Here is a 22,350-nt window from a genome sequence, read left to right on the forward strand (position 1 = left end):
ATCAAGTTTTAATAGTGTCAGCCAGCAAAAATCAGGATAGATTTTTAAGTCAGGAGACATCCATATGCAATATGGAATTACAGTACAGCATTCTTTGTTTACCCCTATCAGTCAACACATTAAGCAACACCATGCCCATACACAGAAATTAATGCCTTTAATTAGATTGCTGCTGTTGATGATGCTGATTACATACCTCATTATGTATTCTGTAGATGTACAATTTAGTGAAGATAGTTGCAGATTTTGTGATTGTGTGCACATTTTATGAGCAGCTTTGCATTTACATGCAATTACATGTGATGTTCATTTGGGTTTTAGTTTGTGTGAATAAGTGTTATCAAAGCATGCATTCTTAACAGACTCTGCCTGCCACATATTTTCTACAAAAAATCTATTAACATCATAGTAAATCACACCCTTCAGGGATAAATAACCAAGTGCTGAGACTCTTGACCCACATACTATCAGTACTGGTACATTCAAATACAAACCAGACGTTTGCGTGAGCATGCCACTTTGCCAGCCTACAGAACAGTGCAAAACACAAAATTCATTCCTGAGACTACTTAGTTTGTAATTAGTCCCTTGATAACCTTATGATTTTTGCCGCTTGAAGAAAGTGTCAGTTTGCTCTTGTTACGGTTCATTGTACAATATTCTCTTACAACAGGAAAATCATGTCAATATCTACAGCAAGATGCATTGTGATTAATCACTATTAGCAACACAAGACACATGGACATATTTGCTCATTTGGTCAAGAGAAAAAGAAACGTGGCATTCAATGGAATCTTTAGCTGCACATTAATTTAAATGCTTGGTTCTGGAAACGTCCCGACACATGAATACTACAGTGCTAATAGAAATTTAAGAGATCTTTATACAGATATGTACAACATGACAAACCTTTTCAGACATGTTTATTCCCTCTGTCAGTTGTCAAAGGCTGCCATGTAGTGGTAAAGATGAGGTCCTTTGCTTGAATGCTTTTGAAATAAAAGTCAAGTGCAAAATAAAAGGCTTTTCATTTCGTAAGTGTTTTTTGTTGTTTTCTCTTGGGCGCTTTGCTAAACTGAGCGTGTCTCCACCTCTATCTTCTCCTCTGACTGCGACGTTTCTGCTTCCTGGTGGCAGATGCTGGGCCGAACCGTCACCACCGGACCTCCACCGTGGATCGAGTGGAGGAAGTTCCACGTCTCCTCAGAGATCTGCCCCGAGTCGGCTCCTGCAGGGTCGGTGCAAACACACACTTAAATATCACTACTGTCTACATAATTCATAGCTCTTCCAGTTCTTTGTTGTGTAGTTCTTTGTTTATTGTTGTCATTTATTCTAATATAGTTTCCTACTTGTCCCAGTTACAATCCCTGAACCAAGATTTGAAACTATATCTTTCTAGAACAGCGAAGCAGATAAATAATCAAAAAGCTTTGTACCTTGTTTGAGTGTTAAATGGCCGTTCTTGTTTATTGCAATCTTGGAGTTATCGATTGGCCCCGGTGGATCTTCAAAAAGATGAAAGATAAGAAATTCTCATTATTACATACTGTAGTAACATGCATACCTAATCTATTCAGAGGTATATTTTCAATGCCAATTGTTTTTGAGTGCAATTATCCTTAATGTCAAATTTTTTAGTCACATTATCAAAGTAACTCTCTACACAGGGAAAACAAATATTGAAGGAGCAGAAGTTATAGGAAAAACATGTTTGTAGATATTCCAGATGTAAGCTGTTTTAGATATCACAATACAAAGCAAGAAAAGCAAAAAAAATGAGGACAAGTGAAAGAAAACTGAATATATTTTGACGCTTCATTTTGCAGTAGCAGCAGGCAAACTTGACTCGGGGGACTAATGCATGCTCTTTGAAGATAAATCAAGAGAGGGAAAGGGACATTTACAGTTTCCTCTGAGCATGAGCAATATTTGGTAACCAGAAAATTTGTAAATTCCACATGAAGAAATTATCTTCTCCCATCCATAAAAAATGTATATTTGACTTGACACGTGCCATTTGTTTTAAAAAGTAAATGTGATTTACACAAAATGAAAATAACTTTCCCATGATAAATCATCACCGTCCAGCAGATATCAGATGAAGGTGCTACTGTCAAGTGGGAAACATTTAGCCTTTTAAACAGCCATTAAGGCAGGGTTAGGGGTGGAGAGGCAAGACCTGTGTCCACTCACCATTGTCCTTTCCTTTGACAAAGCCCTCCCACTCACGAAACCACTGCATGCTGATGCAGTATATGACCACTGGAGACTCCTCCTCCTGGAACGCCTTGTTCAGCTACAGGGACGGAGCAGGGGGAGGAGAGGGAGAGAGAGGAAATGGGGGAGGAGTGAGTGGAAGAGCAAAGAGAGAGGAGAGAAGCAGGAGGAGATGGGGAGGAGAAACACGAGGGGGGAGATGGAAAAAAAAAATTTAGTGAGGATGAAAGGATTGAGAGGAGAGGAGATGGAAAACCAAATCAATTCTCTTTGGTAGTTATTACAATTAGAAGGCAGTCTAACACAGCACTTCAACAATTTCATCCTTTCTTGGAAACGACACAATCCCTGCTCCTCTTGTTAGCTTACATCTGCCTATTGAAGCTCTCTCTCTCTCATGTATACACAGACACACAACACATCTCTCCTTCTACACAGCCATTGTGTAAGTGGGCAGACCGGGCAGACAATCCCAGCTGCATCTGTCCCAATGCATTAATGATAAGGCTTTCATCAGGCTCACACCTCTCATCTCCTGCCGGGGTGAAGAGCACCAGCACAGGCAGCCTATCAACTGGTTAAATAGACTGGAGAATAGGCCTATACACACCCTTGAGCACTGGCTGCACACAGGCTCACAGACACACAATACATTATTATTCACACCCGTTTTTTACCTTATCTGGCTAAAGCTCTGTCTTCCCCACTGCTCAGACAGCCATTATTATAGCTGTGCTGGTATTTGTATGGAGAAAGGGGCTTACCCGGACAAACATGTCAAGCTCCGTCTTGCGCCGTTTCTCCAGTTTCTCGATCTCAGTCTGGCACGTGTGGCAAACATACAGGTGGTTGACGGCCGGTCCGCCTCCATACCTACAGAGACCAGTCCACATTTACTCTTTCAACTTTCACAGCTGAATTCAAAAGTACAAAAGGAAGTGGAAGTATAACTATAAGGACAATAAGCAAGGGGAGATCTGGAAACGCTTAAAGCCCCAAGCCAATCTCTAGCTACCTGCTGTAAAGGTGATCCCACACGTTCTGCGGCAGCATCACTACCAGGTCATCAATGAACGCTGCTTTGTTGGGCGGCACACCTGATAAAACACATTAAAGTAATTATCCATAAGACATCAACAGTTACCACCACCATGCTGTAACATTTCAAACGTAATGGTTGTGTGCAGAGTAATCAAACAAAATACAAATCTGTTATGGATAGTGTGAGTCAGGCATTGATCTGATCACTTTGAGATATGATCCAGTGTTCGAATTGCTATGATGTTGAATAAGCGTTAGTCCCTGAGAAGCTGCAATAGGTCCACCTCTTCCTCCCTCATCAAATTTGGTCCCCCCTTTTCTCAATATCCAAACCTCTGCCCTAGCACAAAAATGGAAGTGCCTACTGTCTACGATTTAAACTCATTGTAGTCAATGGACAGTAAAATTAAGTACAGTTAAAAGTAACTGTTATCTTATTTAATGCTTTATCATCACCAACTGGCAATGATATGAGCATGAAAGTGAGTCTAAACTGTAATACTTGCAGATTTGAAGAGACAGAACAACACAACTGGCAATATCTTCTGCTTCAAATCAATCAGGCTTTCATTGCACTGACATTATTTTCCATTTATCTACTTGTCAAGTCAATTATTATGTGCCAGCAGGTGCACAGGAGGAAACAATCCGTAGGTGCTTATTTGCGCTAGATGAGACGATGTTCTCCACAGTCACTGTGGTCTATCTGACAGCGGTGCCATAAATTAACTGTTTTTTCATACTTAATTTTAAATCCCACAAGTTTCAGGGCCTTGTGAATAGGAGCCTGAAAAGAAATAGAGTGTGATTGGCACAAAAACCTTTCAGAATCCTTCCCTCTCCTCTATTGAGAGTATCATCCACACAAAGAGACGTCAAAAACCCCTTTGAAGTCTGCTATGTTCTGCAAGGAATACGCTACAGTCTTTGTCAAAGTCATAAATCCCTGGCAAAGATCAAAAGCAAAAACTGTGCTAAGGGAAGGGATGTCTTGCAATTTCTCCGTCAATTGTTTTTATGCGTGGGGCAGGGAGAACAATCCCTGGTCATCTTGACCTCTAAGTGGTTTCAGCATGAAGAAGACGTGGTCTGCCTGGCATAGTTACCTCCATGGGAGCAGAGGAAGTCGTCGTTGGAGATGGGCCCCGGCTCGGCGAAGGTCTTGAACTTGTTGAGCCACTGGCGGGAGACGTAGAACTGCAGCAGGCTGGGCTCCATCATGTTGAGCAGCCCGGACACCCTCCTGCGCTCTTTCAGTGCGTCCTCGTTGCTCTTTCTGCGACAGGACAGAGCAGACGACAGATCAGTTACTGCTGCAACCGAGTCACCAAAGTAAGCTTCAAGTTTTGAATATCAAAGGCTAACAACTTCTAAAGAGCTCAGTGCATTCTAAAAATCACACAGGGATGAATGAGTTCTTGTTTACAATTGTGTTATAAACGACTACCACAGTGATGAGTCTTACTTGTAGAAGAGCACATAAGCCTCAGCGTTCTGGACACAGGACTCTGAGACCTCGGTCACACTTTGGTCATCAAACTCGTACCACAGATTGTTGAGGTCGTTCCTGCAGTAAGCTATGTAGTGGCCACCTGGGATCAGACAGGGGAATGAGTTAGACCAGCAATCATTAACTTAACAAGTACATGTGAAATCCTTCTAGAGGCCGGTGAATGTAGGGTATTTATAGTACGCTGTGCCAACTCATGTGACTCCCCCAGTTTGGGCAGAAAGGGGGAATGGCCATGCCTACTCACTGCTGGCGGTGCCGTGGTGACAGATGACGGACAGCAGGTCATAGCTGGTGGTCTGGGCAGAGCTGTCTTTGGCCAGGAAAGGCTGCAGGTCCAGGCCCTCGAGGGGGAAGGACACGTGGGTGCCTATCTTGGTAGAGAACATCAGCTCGTGCCTGAAGCGCTTCAAGTGGATGCACAGGATCTGGAGCAGAGGAACACACAAAGAAGTATTATTTCAGAAAGCCTGGGTCTGAAGATATAGGGAAACATAACCTTTGGATTTCTTCTTGCAGACATGAAATGCAATTCAGTGCTGGAGTTTTCTGTATACCTCTGGCAAACTTTGCACTTTGCAGAATTTGACTCCATTTCGTAATCTGAGAAGAAAAAAAGAATATGGGCAATCATTAAAGAGACTGCCGATTTTTCAGTTCATCTAAAAAGATTTAATAGTCATGGTTCAATATTCAGCAGAGGCACTAAAATTTAAGTACTCACTTCTTGCACTTTTCGCAGCTATACATGTTATCCCCTGGAATACATCAAACAAAACACTCAGTCAAACATTCATTCAGACATCAATATTAAAACAGGCATTAATATCTATAGTGGTAGAACAAAGCGACGTCCACTTGCTCACCTTTTAGTTCGTCCCTGGCAAAGAAAGCTGCAAGACAATCTTGTAGTGTAACCACTGGACCCCAGAACCAGCTGAAAATAGGAGTAGACACAGGAATAAGCTTTAAACATAAAGAAGACAGTAATGTTAGATGTGGAAGTTGTCAGAAACGAATGATGTCTGGAAAGGTCAGAAGTTCGATCCCAGCAACAGCCATGCACCCTGTCCTTAAGTGACACTGGACTCCTACCTGCTTACACAACAGTGTCAGCTAAATGGCTGAAATGTAAAAATGTAAATCAACAATGTCACGAACATATTATTAACGTACCTCTTGATGTATTCCATGACGAAGGCAATCCAACCCTGCGGTGCATAAGCCTCCCCACAGGAGCCGGCTTTTACCAGCGAGGTCTGGTGGGTGGAGGAGTGGAGCTTGGCCAGGTCTTCCTTCCCTGGGATGGGCAGCGAGATATCCTGGAAGTTCTCCAGGGTCACAGACACCTGACAGACACAGCACACGCAGACAGTAAGCACTCATCTTTCTGTGGATAGCGACTACTAAATGGTCAGATTTCAAGGTTCCTACATAAATTACAAATTAAAATTCCACATCTAAATTTGCCCATAGGCATGAGTGTTGTATAGGATGGTATGATGGATAGGATGTATATGATGTGTATCTATGTAGTATGTACAGTATATGACATGTATATGATGCTATGTAAAGCCCTTTGAGACATGCTTGTGATAAATGGCTATATAAATAAAACAACACTAGACTACAACTACACTAACAGTGTTATGTGAACACCAGGGCTGAGCAACACAATTTGTTTTTCCACAATGTTCCATACTTTTCTGTGTAAATCCCAAACTTTTCAACACTTGGGAAACACTGGAAATGGCTTGGGACAGAATGCCACTTTCTCTTCTTGTGTGCAGTTTCATACTAGTGTCCCTCTCAGCTTTCCGATTGTCTCAATGAAGAACCAAAAAATACAACAACAACAATTTTTTAGTTGACGTCAACACTCACCCGATCACAGGTGAGGCACTGAACTGAGCTGACAATGGTCCCGTCGAACACATCTGAGATGACACTGCGGTATTTCTTCTGACGCTTGTTCTTTGGCGGGTTGAATGTGGTCACTGCTGTGGACAGGGAGACAGAGAGAGAGGGAATAGATTCAGAGATTTATTCCAACAGATACATCACTTAAATCTGGGATTAGTGTTTTGTGCCCCAGGCATGCAAGAGTCAGCAATGCTAGACACTGGACAGAACTACCTTAATATGACCCTGACCTTTTCAGCCTTCAATCTGGATATGACCACTTCTGGTTATTCAGAAGCTTTCACTTGCTACTTAGCCTGTGCCAACAGTTGCTTAATACCTTTCTTGTGCACAGAGTTAAGGTTGGGCCAGCCAGAGGAAGCTTTGGGAGGGCTGCTGGACATTTTGGGAATGTGTCCTTCCATGGGGACGGGACTCTGTGGTCTTGTGGTGCTGGACACTTGGACATCCGGGAAGGAATCTGGTGGAGAGTGGGCCAAATTTTAGTGAGTTTCAGAGATACGGTGCTGAATATCAAAAAGTAATTTGCAAGTTGTCTGGTTGGGCAATCAAGCAAATTCAATCTATTGATCGAGTATTACACACATACTACACATTACACACAATCAATGAAAGTATGTTTTGAATGTGAGCCAACATGTCTTGTCTTCTCCATATTTACCTGTTGTTCTGCCCTGGACCTTGATGGCTCCCTGGCTGCTGATAATGGGCGTGTTCTCAGTGGCCGTGTCAACATCTTTGTCCATGTCTGCTCCAGTGCCTCCACCACCAATTCCATTACCCCCAGAGCGGTACAGGTCATTAATCATGTTCTTCTCCTTCTGCCACTCCCGGTTAGCCTGGATCTCGTCTCGCTCAGGAATCAGCATCTCGGCCTCGTTGGCGTCTTCCATCAGACGGACGTCCCCGCTCACAACCTGCGCCTCGCTATCGGCCCGGTCGCTGCTGCCACAAGACTCACACGACTGGAAGTCATTGTCTGACTGGCTGTGGTTGTCCTCTTCAGGGACGTCGTCCATGGTGATGCCGTTCGACTGGTCGTCGGGTTCGAGCTGCGGCTCCTTGAGCTCCTCATGTAGCTGGTCCATCAGGCAGCGCAGAAACTCCTGGGAGTCCTGGAGGGATAACCACAGCAAGATTCACTTTTATCATTTATTATCTGTAGATGGGGCATAAATTAACTAGTCACTGTGGCCTGTGAACAAAAAAGTTAGTTTCCTGTCCCTGTCTAGAACATTCAAATTTCATGTAGGACTAATTCTTACCAAATACAATCAAGTTTGACAAACACAGCTGAGCTTTCCCAAAGCTCATTTTTCCAAATCACAAAGAACAACCACTTTACCTCCTTGTTTATCCCAATTTATTTGCATCCTACAATCTGAAACCAAATGCTCATGAATGAGTAATCAAACTTAATTAACCTCAGACATCCAATCTTCCACTCTAGCCAAATGAACTCTCCTCTCCCAGGACCTTGAATATTACTCCATTCATGGTGATGCTAATTCCAAGGCTGTGCAGCCCAGCATGGCATGACGAATGAATATTCCCCAGTTAACTCCGCTGAACAAACACTGGCAAGCCAAGAGGAAATGGGCCCCTTTATCATATCACTATTCAGGCTTGTAAATCCCTGATTTACAGACACTGGAGGAAGACCAGACTTGCTGCAGTAAAACATATTTTAAAATCCTTTATATCTATAATGCATAAAACCAAGTCCCAGATTGAATCAAATCAAGCAATTTACCTTTAAGTTTAGTGTGTGCATTTATGTGTGTGTGAAAGAAATTGTGTGAGAATCAGAGGCTGTGAGTAAGTAATTACTACGCAGTGGATTCCCTTTATCTGGCTGAGTGATTTGAGCTGAAGCTAATGTGATTTCTGTGTAGGAAGGAGGTTAGAGGGATATATGGAGTGGAAGAGAAAAAGGACGGACTGTATAAGCTCTGGGACAACTTTATAGGCTGGTTTGCAGAGCCATAATAAGCCTAGCTCAACACCAATTCATTCTCACAGGAAATTCTCAAAAGAGAGAACGTTTAGGGACAGACATGTTTTGTGTATTGCATGCTTTGTCTATTATATCCAAGTCATCCACTTATTATAAAAAGAAAACAAAAGTCAATATATCACCCACATATTTCTAAACACATTTTGGACACACACCCCATTGTCAGTTGAGACATGGAAACATTACACTAACTGTTAAATCATTAAAGTCTTATTTCCCACGCGTCCTTGTTTGCAAAAGGCAGAGGCAAAAACAAAACAAAAAACTGATTACTTCTCAAGATGTGAACAAAACAAAGTTGCTAAAAGAACACTGAGGATGTCTCCAGCAGTGAAGAGTGTCTCCATGCTTTGTTTACATATTGCAAGGCCACACATGCACTTAAATTGCACATTTACTTCACCATCTGGAGGACCCACCTGCTGGGAGTATCCTCTAAACATGGGGTTTATGGCCTTGATCCCCTGGAACAAGTTGGTCGGGACCACATAGGAGGGCCTGCAACACCACAAAACACAGCCTGCTTAAAGTATTATAAACACAATACACAAACACAAGTCCTAGGATACAACCTCATATAAAGCAGAGAGGGGAATTAAGACTAGCTGCTACAAAAATGCCACTAAATGTTGGCTGTGGTAAGTGTGTTTACTCTCCCAGCCACTTTGGCAGGTAACCAACCATCATTCTGGGATGCTATTCTAAAAGTCCTATTTGGCTGGGAAAATCATGAAAGTGACCAGTAAATTTTGGCTGGAAGTAACTGTGGCAGGTGGATGAAAATGTTTCCACCCCTTTAATATGTGCTCTCCATTCAAAGAGTGATGAGTGAGAAAAGTTAAAAAGTGAGAAATGCCAACCTGTTCTTGTGCCACAGGTCTGACACCAGTTTCTGGTAGCTTTTGCAGAGTGCTGGCTTCTTGTCCGTCCTCACCAGGCCGCCACATTCAAGAAAGAACTGTGTCAAGGGCGGGCTGCACCGGACAGAGAGATAAATATATCACAAGCGTTTACTGAACAATTAGCCTCAACCAGAGTTTTTCTTTGATTATCACCACCAAAAGGTTTCTGCTGCAGTGGCTATTCTGAAAACCTGCATATGTAAAAATAGTCAAAATGATGACAAATTCATATTTTAAAAACTTTAAGATGATCAGACCTCCAACAGACCTGGATAATGTTCAGCTAAGTGCAATTATGTGTTACTAGTGCAGTGCCCTTTCAAAACATGCCTGTTTGGAATGGGCCGATTGCTTGGCCTCTGGTATTGCTGCTTGCAGCTTTCTCAAGAACCACTCATTCAAACAACTTCACACTCGACACTGCACGTCCTTGGGTCCCCAGCAATACACCCGCCAAGTGTGAAGTAGATCGGACGAACAGTTCTTGAGATATGCGAAGGACACACATACAGACAGAGATTCCTTGCTTTATAGTATGATGTGTGACAGTTACTGGAATAATTTCCTGAAAGTGCATTTTAGATTACTTATGAACACATTCAAAGACATTAAGACAAAAAAAATGTATGTTGGCACCTGGCTGTATTCTGCCTTGTCTTATACCTTGAGGTCTGGAAATCATCTCATATTTAGTTTGTTTTTGCAGTGGCATTCATGGAGGTCACAGAAAGCAGAGAACGGCTATGATACTTAAGTGAAAATAGACAAGGAAATTTGAGGTTTACACTGAAGACCTCTAAATAACATTGTCTTCATCTGACAAGTATCTTCTTGATTTGTTTTATTTCATTAAGTTCATATTTCAATGATAAAGCAAAATCACAGAGGAATTGGCTAACGAAACAATACTCCATTTACAGCAGAAAGTTGAAGGACTTGGCAAATAGCTGAAAAGAGAAACTGCTGAGGGGACTTAATTTGAGATAGAACCTCTGTCTCAACTGATGGGATATTAAGTGGAAACGAATGTACAAGAAAAAGACAACGAAAACACAGAATGAATGAATAAGGCATGGAGTGGTTCCTTCCCTTGGCAAGAGAAAAGTCCTTCTGACTGAATAATGACCCGGCAGTAACCGAAAGAAGCAGCACTAGTACAAACAGACATCAAAGGAAAGTCCCAGAAAAAGGTCCCTCCTTCTGCAGCTCTATGACTCAGTCCCTCCTATTTTTGAAACTTGATTTAGATTGCAAATTTTGACCCACATCTTTTCCAATTTTATCTTATATCCAGACTAGGCATCATCAGTTTATTCTAATCTAAAAATTTTCCAGCCCCTTGGAACATAGTCATATGAGGGAACTTTGTAGGGCTTTGGTGTGCTTTGCAGTTCCAGAAATAATAATAAAAAAAAAAAAGCATAAAGGTAACAGCAGGCACAGGCTTCAGTAATAACATCGGACTCTGCAGTGGAGCCCAATTAAAGTGACCACAACAACAATCCAATCATGAAGAATGAATCAGAAATATTGGCAATCTAATAAAAACCCATGGCAGCCTGGGAGAGAAACAGTAAAGGGACACGCATAAAAAGAGACATATGGTGGAAAACAGGAAAAAGAGGACAGTAGAAGAGTAGAAAAAGAGGAGATGGAGAAAGAGTTGGAGTTCAGTTGGAGCAGAAGACCCTACAGGGAACTACAAAAGGCCATTTCTGCCGTCTCAAATGGTGCACTGCAGCAATTTCCACTGAGCCGTCGCTCTCTCAAATGAGCACAGCCGTGGTCATTTTTCACAGTCAACGAGAACAAGGCAGCCGGTGAAAAACAGCAAATGGCTACTGAAATGAAGCCTGTTGAAAGTGAGCCGCGGGTAGAAAAACACGTGGAGAGAGGCAGGGAGGTGACACGGGGTGAGAGGGCTAGACAGGAAGACAGGAAGGCGATGTCTCACCAGTTGGACAGCGCCTGGAGGGCAGCGTTCATGTAGCAGGTGTTGCCTATGTTCTTCAGTCCTGTCAGGCCTGGGAGAGACAGAAAAGGACAACTTTCACATACACACCAGGGAAATTAAAACAAGCCACCAGCCAAACGCTTGTAAATTTTGATTGCAGCTGGGAAGTGTCTGCTCTACCTGCCACTTTGGCAGGTAACCAACCATTGTTCAGAGGTCCTTTTTCCATTAAAAAAAAAAAAATCATATTTTACAGGGAAAGCAGACAGAGAAAAGACCTGGCTGGTGAATTTTGAAATGAGCCACTGTGGCCGGTGGACAAAAACAAAATAGTTTCCTGATCTGATACTGACACAGCATCAGCACCAGAGTGTGGATGCGTGCTGTTGTGCAAGAACAGCTGATTCATCCTAAGTGACCGACCTATTCCCTCGTGAAAGACACTAGTCTAGAGACGCTTATTTACTCCACTTCCCCATCATATGACCCGGATTTTTGACAAAAACAACCGAAGCAGTGACTGGTGCCAGAGCCTGAGCTACACCGCATGAGGTTTAACATAACATATGCCATTTGGTGGATGCTGCTCTCCCAAGTGCCTTGCAGCACTGAGTGAACACATTATTAGCATAGGTGGCTCCGGTGGGGACTGAACTGCTCACCCTTGAAGTGTTAGTGCCATGCTTTACCCACTGAGGACCAGTTTGTTTTCACGTTTTTAAGTTTTGTCATAATTCAATGAAAGTGTCATTTCATTTTAGTCAAATTTTTGTCATGTCACTGACTAAAATGGTATACAATTTTAATCAACAAAATAATAGCATGCTCAAGGAAGATATGTCTACTGCAGCATCTTTTAACTGTAGATTAGAAAAATTAGCACAACTGCATTAGTGTAGATTACATTTGCAACATTTAGGCATTTCCAGATATATTTGTTGATCTGGGAGCTGCACACATTCACACTGTGAGCTGTCTGATATTTCTGGGAACGCTGTCAAGAAACATGGATTGTGCTCGGCACGTTAATGCACATCTGATTGGATAATAATAAAGCATGTCTCCATGATAAACACACATTTTTGTTAGAATATTCTACAATATAAATAAACTTTGTTCTTTTCGTCATATTTTTGTCAATAATGCAATGAATAAAATTGTAATATTGTCATTGTATTGCTGCTGACCTCTGGTACGCAAGTCGTCCTCCTCCTCTGCCTCCATGTCCAGGTCTTCACAGCCACCATTAGGGGGCACTCTCAGAGAAGTTGGGCTCCCAGGGGTCCTGCTGTTCTCCTGGAGCAAAACAACACACACACACCTTATCATATACACCTTATCTAGTCAATGAATCACTGGGTACGATATGACTGACATTTCAAACAGTCTGACTGGTGGAGTTTATTATCGTACAGCTTCAATGCTTTGACTGGATCTGATAGCAGAGAACAGAGTTATGTAACTGAGCGATTATACAGTAAGAGAGGCCCAGAAATATTAACCCATTACAGACAACATAGATTTGCAGATAGCAAACTATAATACTGTATTTTATTTTTATTAAAATTATTATTATTAATTATTATTATTATTAATAATATAATTTATTTTAATTCCTTCATCATTTTAGGCATCTTGCTGCTGTTCATCACTTCACCTCTGTTTTATCACTCCTGAACTCTACAAAAGACAATACTGTGTAATAAAGCATGCTGACAAACAGAGGGGAGTCTAGTCCTTACTTGACTGGCGTTCTGTGGAGAGGGAAGGGGCTTGCTGTTGGCGAGGGGCGAGCGAGGGCCTAGTTTCCGCTCCAGGAACACCTCCTTGCCACAGGCGTAGCACCACACCCGCAGCGTGGTCAGGTTCACTGTCAGGTTGTGCCGTGTCTCCTGAACACAAAGTTGTAAAAAAGGTTTGTGAATAGGCATATCGGACTGTATAAACACAGGGAAACAACAAGACAATGTTATCATTTATCCAGGGAGGGTTGATAGAGCACATGCTCTTTTTCAGCAACACCCTGCTTCACACAAGCCAATCAATACTGCTGTTCTTGCAGAACCCTTGAGTGAGCAGTTTCCAACCAACTTTCTCTCTATCTCTCCCAGAATGACCTCCTGGACCCTCTTCAATCCGGTTTCAAGGCTTCTCACTCTACTGAGACTGCACTCCTTGCTGTCACAGACGCCCTGCACACTGCCAGGGCTTCATCCCTCTCCTCTGTCCTTGTCCTCCTTTACTTGTCTGCTGCTTTTGATACAGTTGACCACCAAATCCTTCTCTCCATCCTATCTGAACTGGGAATCACTGGATCTGCACACTCCTGGTTCGGATCCTATCTATCTAACCGCTCTTACCAGGTCTCATGGAGGGGATCTCTGTCCAGACCCTGCACTCTTAACACCGGTGTCCCTCAGGGCTCAGTCCTGGGGCCCATGCTATTCTCTCTCTATACTAAATCCCTCGGCCATGTGATCTCCTCTCATGGCTTCTCCTATCACTGCTATGCCGACGACACTCAACTCTACCTGTCCTTCCCCCCCTCAGATACACAAATTGATGGATGCATCTCCGCATGTCTCAAAGACATCAGTGCTTGGATGTCTGTGCACCACCTCAAACTCAATCTTGAAAAGACGGAGCTACTCTTTCTCCCAGAGAAAGATTGCCCTCTCACAGACCTCTCCATCTCCATTGACAACACTACTGTGTTACCCTCTCAGACTGCCAAGAACTTCGGGGTGATCCTGGACAACCAGCTGTCCTGCTCTGCCTACATTGCAGCGACAACCCGCTCCTGTAGGTTCTCACTCTACAACATCCGCAAAATTTGACCATTCCTGGTCCAGGCACTTGTCATCTCCCGCAACGTTCTTCTGGCCGGGCTACCTGCCTCTGCCATCAGACCTTTACAGCGCATTCAGAACGCTGCAGCCCGTCTGGTGCTCAACCAACAAAAATTCTCTCACGTCACTCCCCTCTTCCAGTCACTTCACTGGCTTCCCATCTCTGCACGCATCAAATTCAAGACACTGGTACTCGCCTACAGGGCAGTACATCAGACTGCCCCTCCCTATCTGAAATCTATGGTCAGGTTCCAAACCTCGCCTCGTTCCCTCCGCTCCTCCACCCTTGCAGGTCGCCTCGCCCCTCCATCGCTACGTGGGCTCAGAAGTTGCTCGTCCCGGTCGCGACTCTTCTCATCCCTGGCGCCACAATGGTGGAACAAGCTCCTCCCTTCTGTCAGCACGGCCGAATCACTGCCCATCTTTCGGCGGAGACTAAAGACACATCTCTTCAGGTTACACCTGGACCCTTCTTGAACTAACCTATCTTCTTACCCATCTTAAAAAAAAAAAAAGAAAATCAACGAATGCTACTTATTCCTATTAAAAGTCTTAGCTGATGAAGACTGTGATGCACAGTTGGTTTCACTACTGCTGACAAAATGTACTATTGTAAGTCGCTTTGGACAAAAGCGTCTGCTAAATGACGTAATGTAATGTAATGTCACAAGACAAGGTGTGCCTGGTGGAGGCTGGGCCTGTCGGTTCTATAGTGAATACACTAGGTTCTAAAGAATTCTTCTGGATACTGCTTAACCCTATCCCAATATTAACATGTACTGGGGTATTTGAAAATGTTACAAGGTATCATATTCAGCATAGTGATGTCATTTACATGCTGTTTTCTATTCAAATACCACATTATTCTTGCTATTTATTAACTCTTGTGTATAATTGCATCACTAGCACTTGCAGCTGGAGTGCTAATTACACTGTTATCCACTGAGGCAAGTGTCTACTAACTCTGAAACAGCCACTCTGAGGGGAAGGTGAGGGAAGTGACAAAAGATGGTTATTGCAACTGTTTAGTTCTCAGGATTCAAGTCAGATAACATTGGAAAGCCAGAAAATATGGATCAAGTTGTATGCAAGCTTTGCATGAAAGCATTTTAGCAAAGGGTGGAAATACAGTACAATGATCAAATGCAAAGCACTTTCCACTGATGTCCAGAATTGCACTAAATACCAGCTCATCTTAGTAGCCATCATAGCCAAAAACACCTAAAACATTTTTAACTCAAACTTTTAACTTGAACTGAAGGCTGGCATGGTTCTTTATAACTAGAGCAATTTTCATGACATTTGGCCCAATGAAACCTATTCAAAACCTAACAATGTTGTTTTTATACATTTTATTTCAAATGTATTTTTAAATTCCCAAAAAGCTGGCATTCGACAATTAGACTTTACTTCCTTGTTAAACGTAAACGCAAAATCTACCTCAAAACCCTGCATGAAAACGAAAACTAAAATACACTTCAGCTTCCAACATGATGTTCTGCAGATTTTGGAACTGCAAATGCATCAACTGAATGCATCGACCACAATCAGACAACAGGCCACCAGAGCTGTGAGTCTCAGATTACAGGAGGAGGCAGAGCGGAGCGGAGCAGGGTGCAGCAGCAGCAGGGTGGACTGGTGCGGTGGAAACATGGCCGAGTTCTGCTGACCCACTGCTGCTCAGACAGACAGCAGCAGCCTGGCAGCCTGGCAGGCCGACAGAAGACTGAACGTGAACAGCAGCCGACCAGCAGGCCCTGCATTATTCATCAGGGCTGCATTAGCCTGCACACAGCCAGGCAGGGCAGAGCGGAGCTGGCAGAAGGGGACACACCAGACCGAGCATGGCCATGAAACTCCCCCATTTAAATCATTTATGAAGGGACTTATACCAGCCCGGACATTAATAACAAGCTGGATTAATAGCACTTGCAAGATTTACTTAGTCATCCCACAGAATGTTCTGAATTGTATTATCTGTTTGGTAACTTCTGTATTACTTAGTATTACTTTGTTTCGGTAATTTGGTACAACTGTGTCGGACTGTTTACCATCGTAGTTTGTGTGCCAACAAGGGAACTAGAGCTACATCATTAACTGAAAAGAAAAGAAAAATCTGAATCGCAGTAATGACTACTACTAATTTCTACAGTGCGTTTTAGGCAACTTCCTAATCAAGGTTTTCTGGTGTTGTGCAGAGTTAAACACAAAAAAAATAATTCTATTCGAACAGAACAGATCCTCCCACACACAATATTATTGTAGAAAAAGAAATGTAGAAAAACCTGTACTCCACTGTCCAAGTCGACTCATGTCAGAACTCATATCATGCTCATACTATTTTGTGAGGAAAAAAGAAACAATACAAAGTGTTTTTGTCACTATAGTCCAGGCTTAGATCCAACATCTGTTTCAGGGTGTAATCTACAGATAAAAAGCAGAGGCTGTGTCTGTGAAATAAAGTCTCCCCTCTAACCCTGAGCACTCAGGACATTACTGAGAGAAATATAGACAGCAAAGAGGGACAAGAAACACCAATAACCATCATTCTTCTCAGGGTGACTCCACCAATGAATTTACTTTATCTGCACACATACGTGAGACGCTGTTGACGGCTGCTCTGTGTAGATTTAGGATGTAATTTGGATGTAAATTCCAATGTGGACTGTGATACAGTTTACTGCTGAACAAATGTAGTGAAGTATTGTAAGAGAAAAACTGGATGCCTGGAAAGTGACAGTTTGACTGTGGTGATTCTAACATCCATATTTACAATATAAAGAAGGATCTCCTAGGTTTATTATTGGTTCATTTCCCTTGTTCTTTTAGATGTGTAATGAGGTTTGAAATAAATTCTATTAGTAAACGCTAATTATGTAATTTTTCTCTTGCCAAAACTACACAGTGGAGCTTCAACTTCTGAAATTAGTTGATCTATCTATAACTTTCAAGTTCAAGACTTTGTATTCGTTCATGATGCTCACATTCACAGTCTGACTGGCTGAGGCCCTCATTCCCATACAGTGTCTACTTCCTTCTGATCTGATCCAGCAGTAGTCTCTTCCTCATTGCATAGTTGAGAGATTAAAATGTTTCCCTCCCCTCAGGGCCTCTAGAGCACTAATTAAGCATGGCCCCCTTCCTTTAAAGATTTAAAGATGGCTTCCCCCTGAAAAACACAAAGGGAGGCTGACTGTCTGCAGACACATATCCCGAATATGGGGAACATGAGTGAACGCACTGGCTGTTAAAATCACACCCATGTTCAGAATGCTTAAATCGGCCATCATTAAACGCCTTAACCTGCACTTCCTTTACTCATCGTCCATCTTTTATCTGGAATGAGAACTACAATTCTGAATTACCCATCACTTGAACAGGCTCTTTCTGGACTGCGGTTTCTCCCTCTGACCCCACTTGCCCCTGTATGTTGGATCTAAAGCGTTAATCAACAGTGGGGATACCAGAGGCTGAGGTAAAGCTTCAGCGCAGGCAGGAAGGGTAGATACTGTATCCATGGAGCTGGGAGTAAAAGTGAATCTCCCCCACTTCCCAGAGGAACGGGGATTAATAATGGATGATCCAGTACTGAATTTCAACTGAATTTCTAGATGTAGCCAGACATTGCGAGTTGGGATGGTTTTTCACAATGAGTGCACTTCAAAAGCTAAAAGATGCAAGTGCGGGCTCTTTGATCCTGCAGAGAAGATGTTAAAAATAATACAATGCCGGGAGACAGTGTTATTCCCAGTCACGGCCCCCGGGACTCTGAACTGGGGCCTCTGCTTCTCTACCACGCCCCCACTCTTCTTTCTGTGCCATTTTGTTTTTTATCCCACATCCCTTCTGACCCCTCCCCCCCCAGCCACACCCCTTCCTCTCCCCTGCGCATTAACACATCATCATTTTTTTTTCCAGCAGAAAGGCATTAGTGAGGTCAGGTATCTCTCACCTGTGAGTGGACGGTGCTGTGGTCCGTGTGAGATTCTCCGCAGCCTACATACGCACAGCCATTCTAGAAAAGAAGCAGACAAGGATAGAGAGACACCAAGGTGTTAAAAACAAATCACGTGTTTCTCCTGAGACACAAAGAATTAGGAGGCAGCGCTTTAAACGATCCGGACAACAACTCTGTTCGCTGGTGCTGCGCTACCAGTCCATTTTCCTGCTAGTGAAGCTGCCAATGATCCATAAGTTTGTGAGAAGCCCTGTCGTCTCACCTCCAGACACGCCCACAGATTTGGCCCTCCAACTTTACAGTCTTGGCACTGGCCCTAGAGAAGCATGAAGACATTCAGGTTAGAGTCACATCCCTGCTCCTCAAAATGAAAGTGACAACAATGAGGGACGCTACATGCACAATCACATATTTCCTTTCAGACAACTTTGGCCCATTCGCTTGACATGTCGAATTCAGACCTGGTGAAGCGATTACCTTTGACTAGAGCAGCGAGATATGGTTGAAATCAATATCATGATAATCATAAGGGTTTTTTTCAATATCAATATATATCACAATATGGCTCACGTATGCAAAATCACATCTTAACTAATCAAATTAATGTTCATCCCATTAAATGTTAGGTGTGATCACAAACAAAACTGAAATTTTCAAGTAATTTTTCCTTAAAATCTTTCATACCTCATTTTGTCAGAGTTTTTAAATAAAATTTGCAATTTAGACAGCAGAATTATGTGTCACGATATCCCAAAATTACCATATCATGAAGATATGATTCCACTGAAACACAATAAACAATAACATGGAATTACAACCCAGCACTACCTTTGACAAAGACTAACAAACAGAGCGAGTGATAAGCAGGCCTATGACAGTAGACCAGTGGACACTCACGTGGGATTTCTGGATGAGTTCCTCCTTGGTGATCTCCCCCACGCAGTCCAGGTGGGGGCAGTCGCTGCTCGACCCCGACGGCATCGCTCACCCGCAGGTCTGGGAGAGAGGGAACAGAGAGGGAAGAGACTGAGTTGGGCGGGTTTTAATTTGTCACACAAATGAGAAGCATAAAATGCAGTATGTGTTGTAATAACCTACCAAAAAAGGAAATAAGAATAAATCAGGAATAAATCCCACATCCGATATTTGATACATGCTGACAGGACATATCCAAAGAACAGAGCGGACAAGCAAAATAGTCCGGCTACTGAAACCTGAGACACCAGCAGACTCCATAACAAGTTTTTCTGTGTCTGTGTACTGACAACTTCCTCTTCTTATCAGCGACGGATATATGCCCAGCAGCACATCACACCACAGTTGACATCTTAACAACTGATGTGGAACCAGCAGTATCTGTTGGGTGTGGCCTTCAATGACCATTTAAGTGCTGAAAAGTGCAGACAAATGCACGTAGACCGGCTATCAGGCCGACATACAAATAAAAACAACCTGGCTCTGAATTATCTAAACTTGCACATCACATCTGATACTCAACCAGTGAATCAATTCCAAACAGAAACACCCCTACCCTGTCATGCAACTAAAGTTATTGTTTTTATTTTTTTTCCTTTGACAGCAAGATATAAGAGGAAGGCCCGTTCTGAGACGAGCTCAGCATATGTGCATGAACGTGGATCATGTGCATAGTCACTGTCACACAGAAACAGCATGTGGACGGATGGTACCTCTGCGGGAGCGAGGGACCTGAGGCTGTGGAGTCTGATGCAGAGACGACACAGAAGCACTAGCCTATGTCATCAGATCAAGAGCGGCGAGGGGGGGTGACGTCAGCACTGGCCCATTTTCTCCTCTGAGAAAAGAGGAAGCGCGGTAGCTACCGACAAGATGTACAGGGCTTGTACAGCGGGATGACAGGAACCCACCGGAGGTTTGCGTTATCAGGCTGTGTGAGAAGACCTAGGGCCTCGTCTCCTCCGCAGAAGGGAAACTGCCTCAGATAGCCCTTTAGGGAATGGGGGATTTGCTCATAGGAGTGACAAAATAGATGAGTTACTTGGGGTCTGCCTATCAAAAAGGCTCGACATGCTGTATTTGATGAACCATTGCACCATAAAACAAACACAATTGTCTCATGGTAGGCAGAAATTGCATTGCTCTTATGTGACACATTGTACAAGCACTGTTCGGGTCAATAGTTTTAAGACAGGTGCTCTTTGGGGAACAGCTACACCTGACAAAGATAAACTGCCTTAGAGAAAGTGCTTGGCTTGTGAATGAATATCTGAAAATGTAGAGAAATAAACAGCAAATGAAAGCATTCAGTGTATTGTGTAAAATGAATAAAACATTTGTATTAGAAAGCCTAAATGGTATTACATATGACCAAGATGTATCGACCAAACAAGTCAGTGTCAGAGTCACAAGAGCTCTTAATACTTTGCTCTTTGTCCGTTTCTGTGCAGGTTTATATAACTAGTAGTAAAAGATAAGCAACTTACAATGAACATGAGTAAAATGACTGATCGCAATCGCTCTGATGTTGCTGTATCTGAGCAGTTTTCCTTCTATAAACCTGTAACTTGTAACGTGTCAATGTTTGTGTCGGCCACAAGACAACAGATTTAAAATGTGACCACATTGCCCATAGCAAGGTTGCAGATTGAGGCCTTTGTTAGAGACTTCACATTGCTGTTCTGGCTGTCAGGGAGTATTTCTGTGTCAAGGCCATGATGACAACAGAGCCCTTGTCAGCTCACATCTCTCTCAGGAGCTCCATGTGATTCAGGGAGCTACTGAGCCAACAATGAAACAACACCAACCTCGCAAAAAGCATTTCCCTGGAATGTGATTGCATAAACCCTACCTTCATTAGACATAGGATCACATGGCTTTGACGTGCCAGCAACCATATCAGAAATCTGATATAAACAAAGGGGAGTGAAAGTGAACAAAGCACACAGAAGCACACAAATATACATCATTCCTGCTGATAATTTGTGTGCTATTGACAAAGTGATTGTTTGTTTTGTTTCAGTGGTTCACAAAAGCAGCTTTCAGACGCAAACACTGCTTTTACCCAATTCTGTCATATAGGGGAAAGACGCATAGCCTAACTCATGTAGCATTATGACAGGTCAATTGGAAGATCAGCATTAAGAGGGAAAGAAGTCCAGGCTCAGTTACAGGTCAGGTCCAGTCCTGTGCAAATCAATAAGCTGTTTCCTCACCTCAGCAAAGCTATGGGTCTATCTATTAATCAAGCCTGTCTATCTGACTGGTTTATATGTGCAGACCCTCTTTATTGTACATCAATACTACATACACATGCAATAAACCAAACACACACACACACACACACACACACACAAGTGGATAAGACACAAGCTCCATTACAATTCAATTTGTTCTCCCAGTCACAAGGCCAAGACACAGGCTCCTACAGCTGTCCTGCATCCGTCCAAATGGCCAAATTAACTCTCTGCCTTCCCAACAATCAGCAGTCACTTTCACAGTGAGGAGTATACAGCAGGACAAGCCATTTAGCCACGCCAATGGTTCAAGTGTCAAACCTTCGGCGATTGCGCAAGGTTGATGAGGGAAGAGCATCCCTGTTTGGCAAGCAGAAACCCATCCCAACCCTTTCCCTGCCTTCAGCTCTGACACCTGACGTGGGGCTAAGCTAACGTTATGCCATTTAATTTCCATTGTGCTTTGCACAAAGAGATGGTACATTGAGGGTGGGGCGTTGACCTGCACCCGGCACTACACATGAAGCCGGTGTTGACAGTCAAATTCAGTACTGTCGTTAGATACAAGCTAAATGGTTCGTGCGTGTATACTGTGAGATAGCGACCTATAAAGTTATCCTAGGAGTAAAGCTTAGCTAGCAAATATGCTGCAAACGGGTAACGTTAGCCTAGTGTTACAAAAGTAGCGTTATCTGTCAGTTAACGTTAGCCAAGTGCAGACAAGACAAAGATGGTATTACTCCACTGATTTAATATAGCTAACG

At 43.0% G+C, this 22,350-nt stretch overlaps 1 protein-coding gene across 1 annotated transcript in view; it reads right to left on the bottom strand.

The window, feature by feature from the left end:
• Positions 1–22,350, bottom strand: part of usp33 (ubiquitin specific peptidase 33) — a 22,974-nt gene continuing 624 nt past the window's right edge. The window contains exons 2-24 of the mRNA XM_071520914.1: positions 19,272–19,370; positions 18,637–18,690; positions 18,369–18,431; positions 13,310–13,459; positions 12,755–12,863; positions 11,568–11,637; positions 9,572–9,685; positions 9,131–9,209; positions 7,356–7,809; positions 7,014–7,154; positions 6,656–6,771; positions 5,948–6,120; positions 5,638–5,708; positions 5,496–5,529; positions 5,329–5,374; positions 5,019–5,199; positions 4,727–4,853; positions 4,368–4,537; positions 3,236–3,317; positions 2,985–3,093; positions 2,197–2,299; positions 1,440–1,508; positions 1–1,228 (exon numbers count right to left, since the gene is read on the bottom strand). Of these exons, the coding sequence (XP_071377015.1) occupies positions 1,071–1,228; positions 1,440–1,508; positions 2,197–2,299; positions 2,985–3,093; positions 3,236–3,317; positions 4,368–4,537; positions 4,727–4,853; positions 5,019–5,199; positions 5,329–5,374; positions 5,496–5,529; positions 5,638–5,708; positions 5,948–6,120; positions 6,656–6,771; positions 7,014–7,154; positions 7,356–7,809; positions 9,131–9,209; positions 9,572–9,685; positions 11,568–11,637; positions 12,755–12,863; positions 13,310–13,459; positions 18,369–18,431; positions 18,637–18,690; positions 19,272–19,355 (2,757 nt within the window). The 5' untranslated portion in view covers positions 19,356–19,370 and the 3' untranslated portion in view covers positions 1–1,070. The remainder of the gene's footprint in view (positions 1,229–1,439; positions 1,509–2,196; positions 2,300–2,984; positions 3,094–3,235; positions 3,318–4,367; positions 4,538–4,726; positions 4,854–5,018; positions 5,200–5,328; positions 5,375–5,495; positions 5,530–5,637; positions 5,709–5,947; positions 6,121–6,655; positions 6,772–7,013; positions 7,155–7,355; positions 7,810–9,130; positions 9,210–9,571; positions 9,686–11,567; positions 11,638–12,754; positions 12,864–13,309; positions 13,460–18,368; positions 18,432–18,636; positions 18,691–19,271; positions 19,371–22,350) is intronic.

The sequence above is a fragment of the Centroberyx affinis genome, unplaced genomic scaffold (genome assembly GCF_046629955.1).
Source record: "Centroberyx affinis isolate AG114_WGS23_722 - 3 ecotype Tasmania unplaced genomic scaffold, CSIRO-AGI_Caff_v1 ptg000835l_1, whole genome shotgun sequence".
Lineage (NCBI taxonomy): Eukaryota > Metazoa > Chordata > Actinopteri > Beryciformes > Berycidae > Centroberyx > Centroberyx affinis.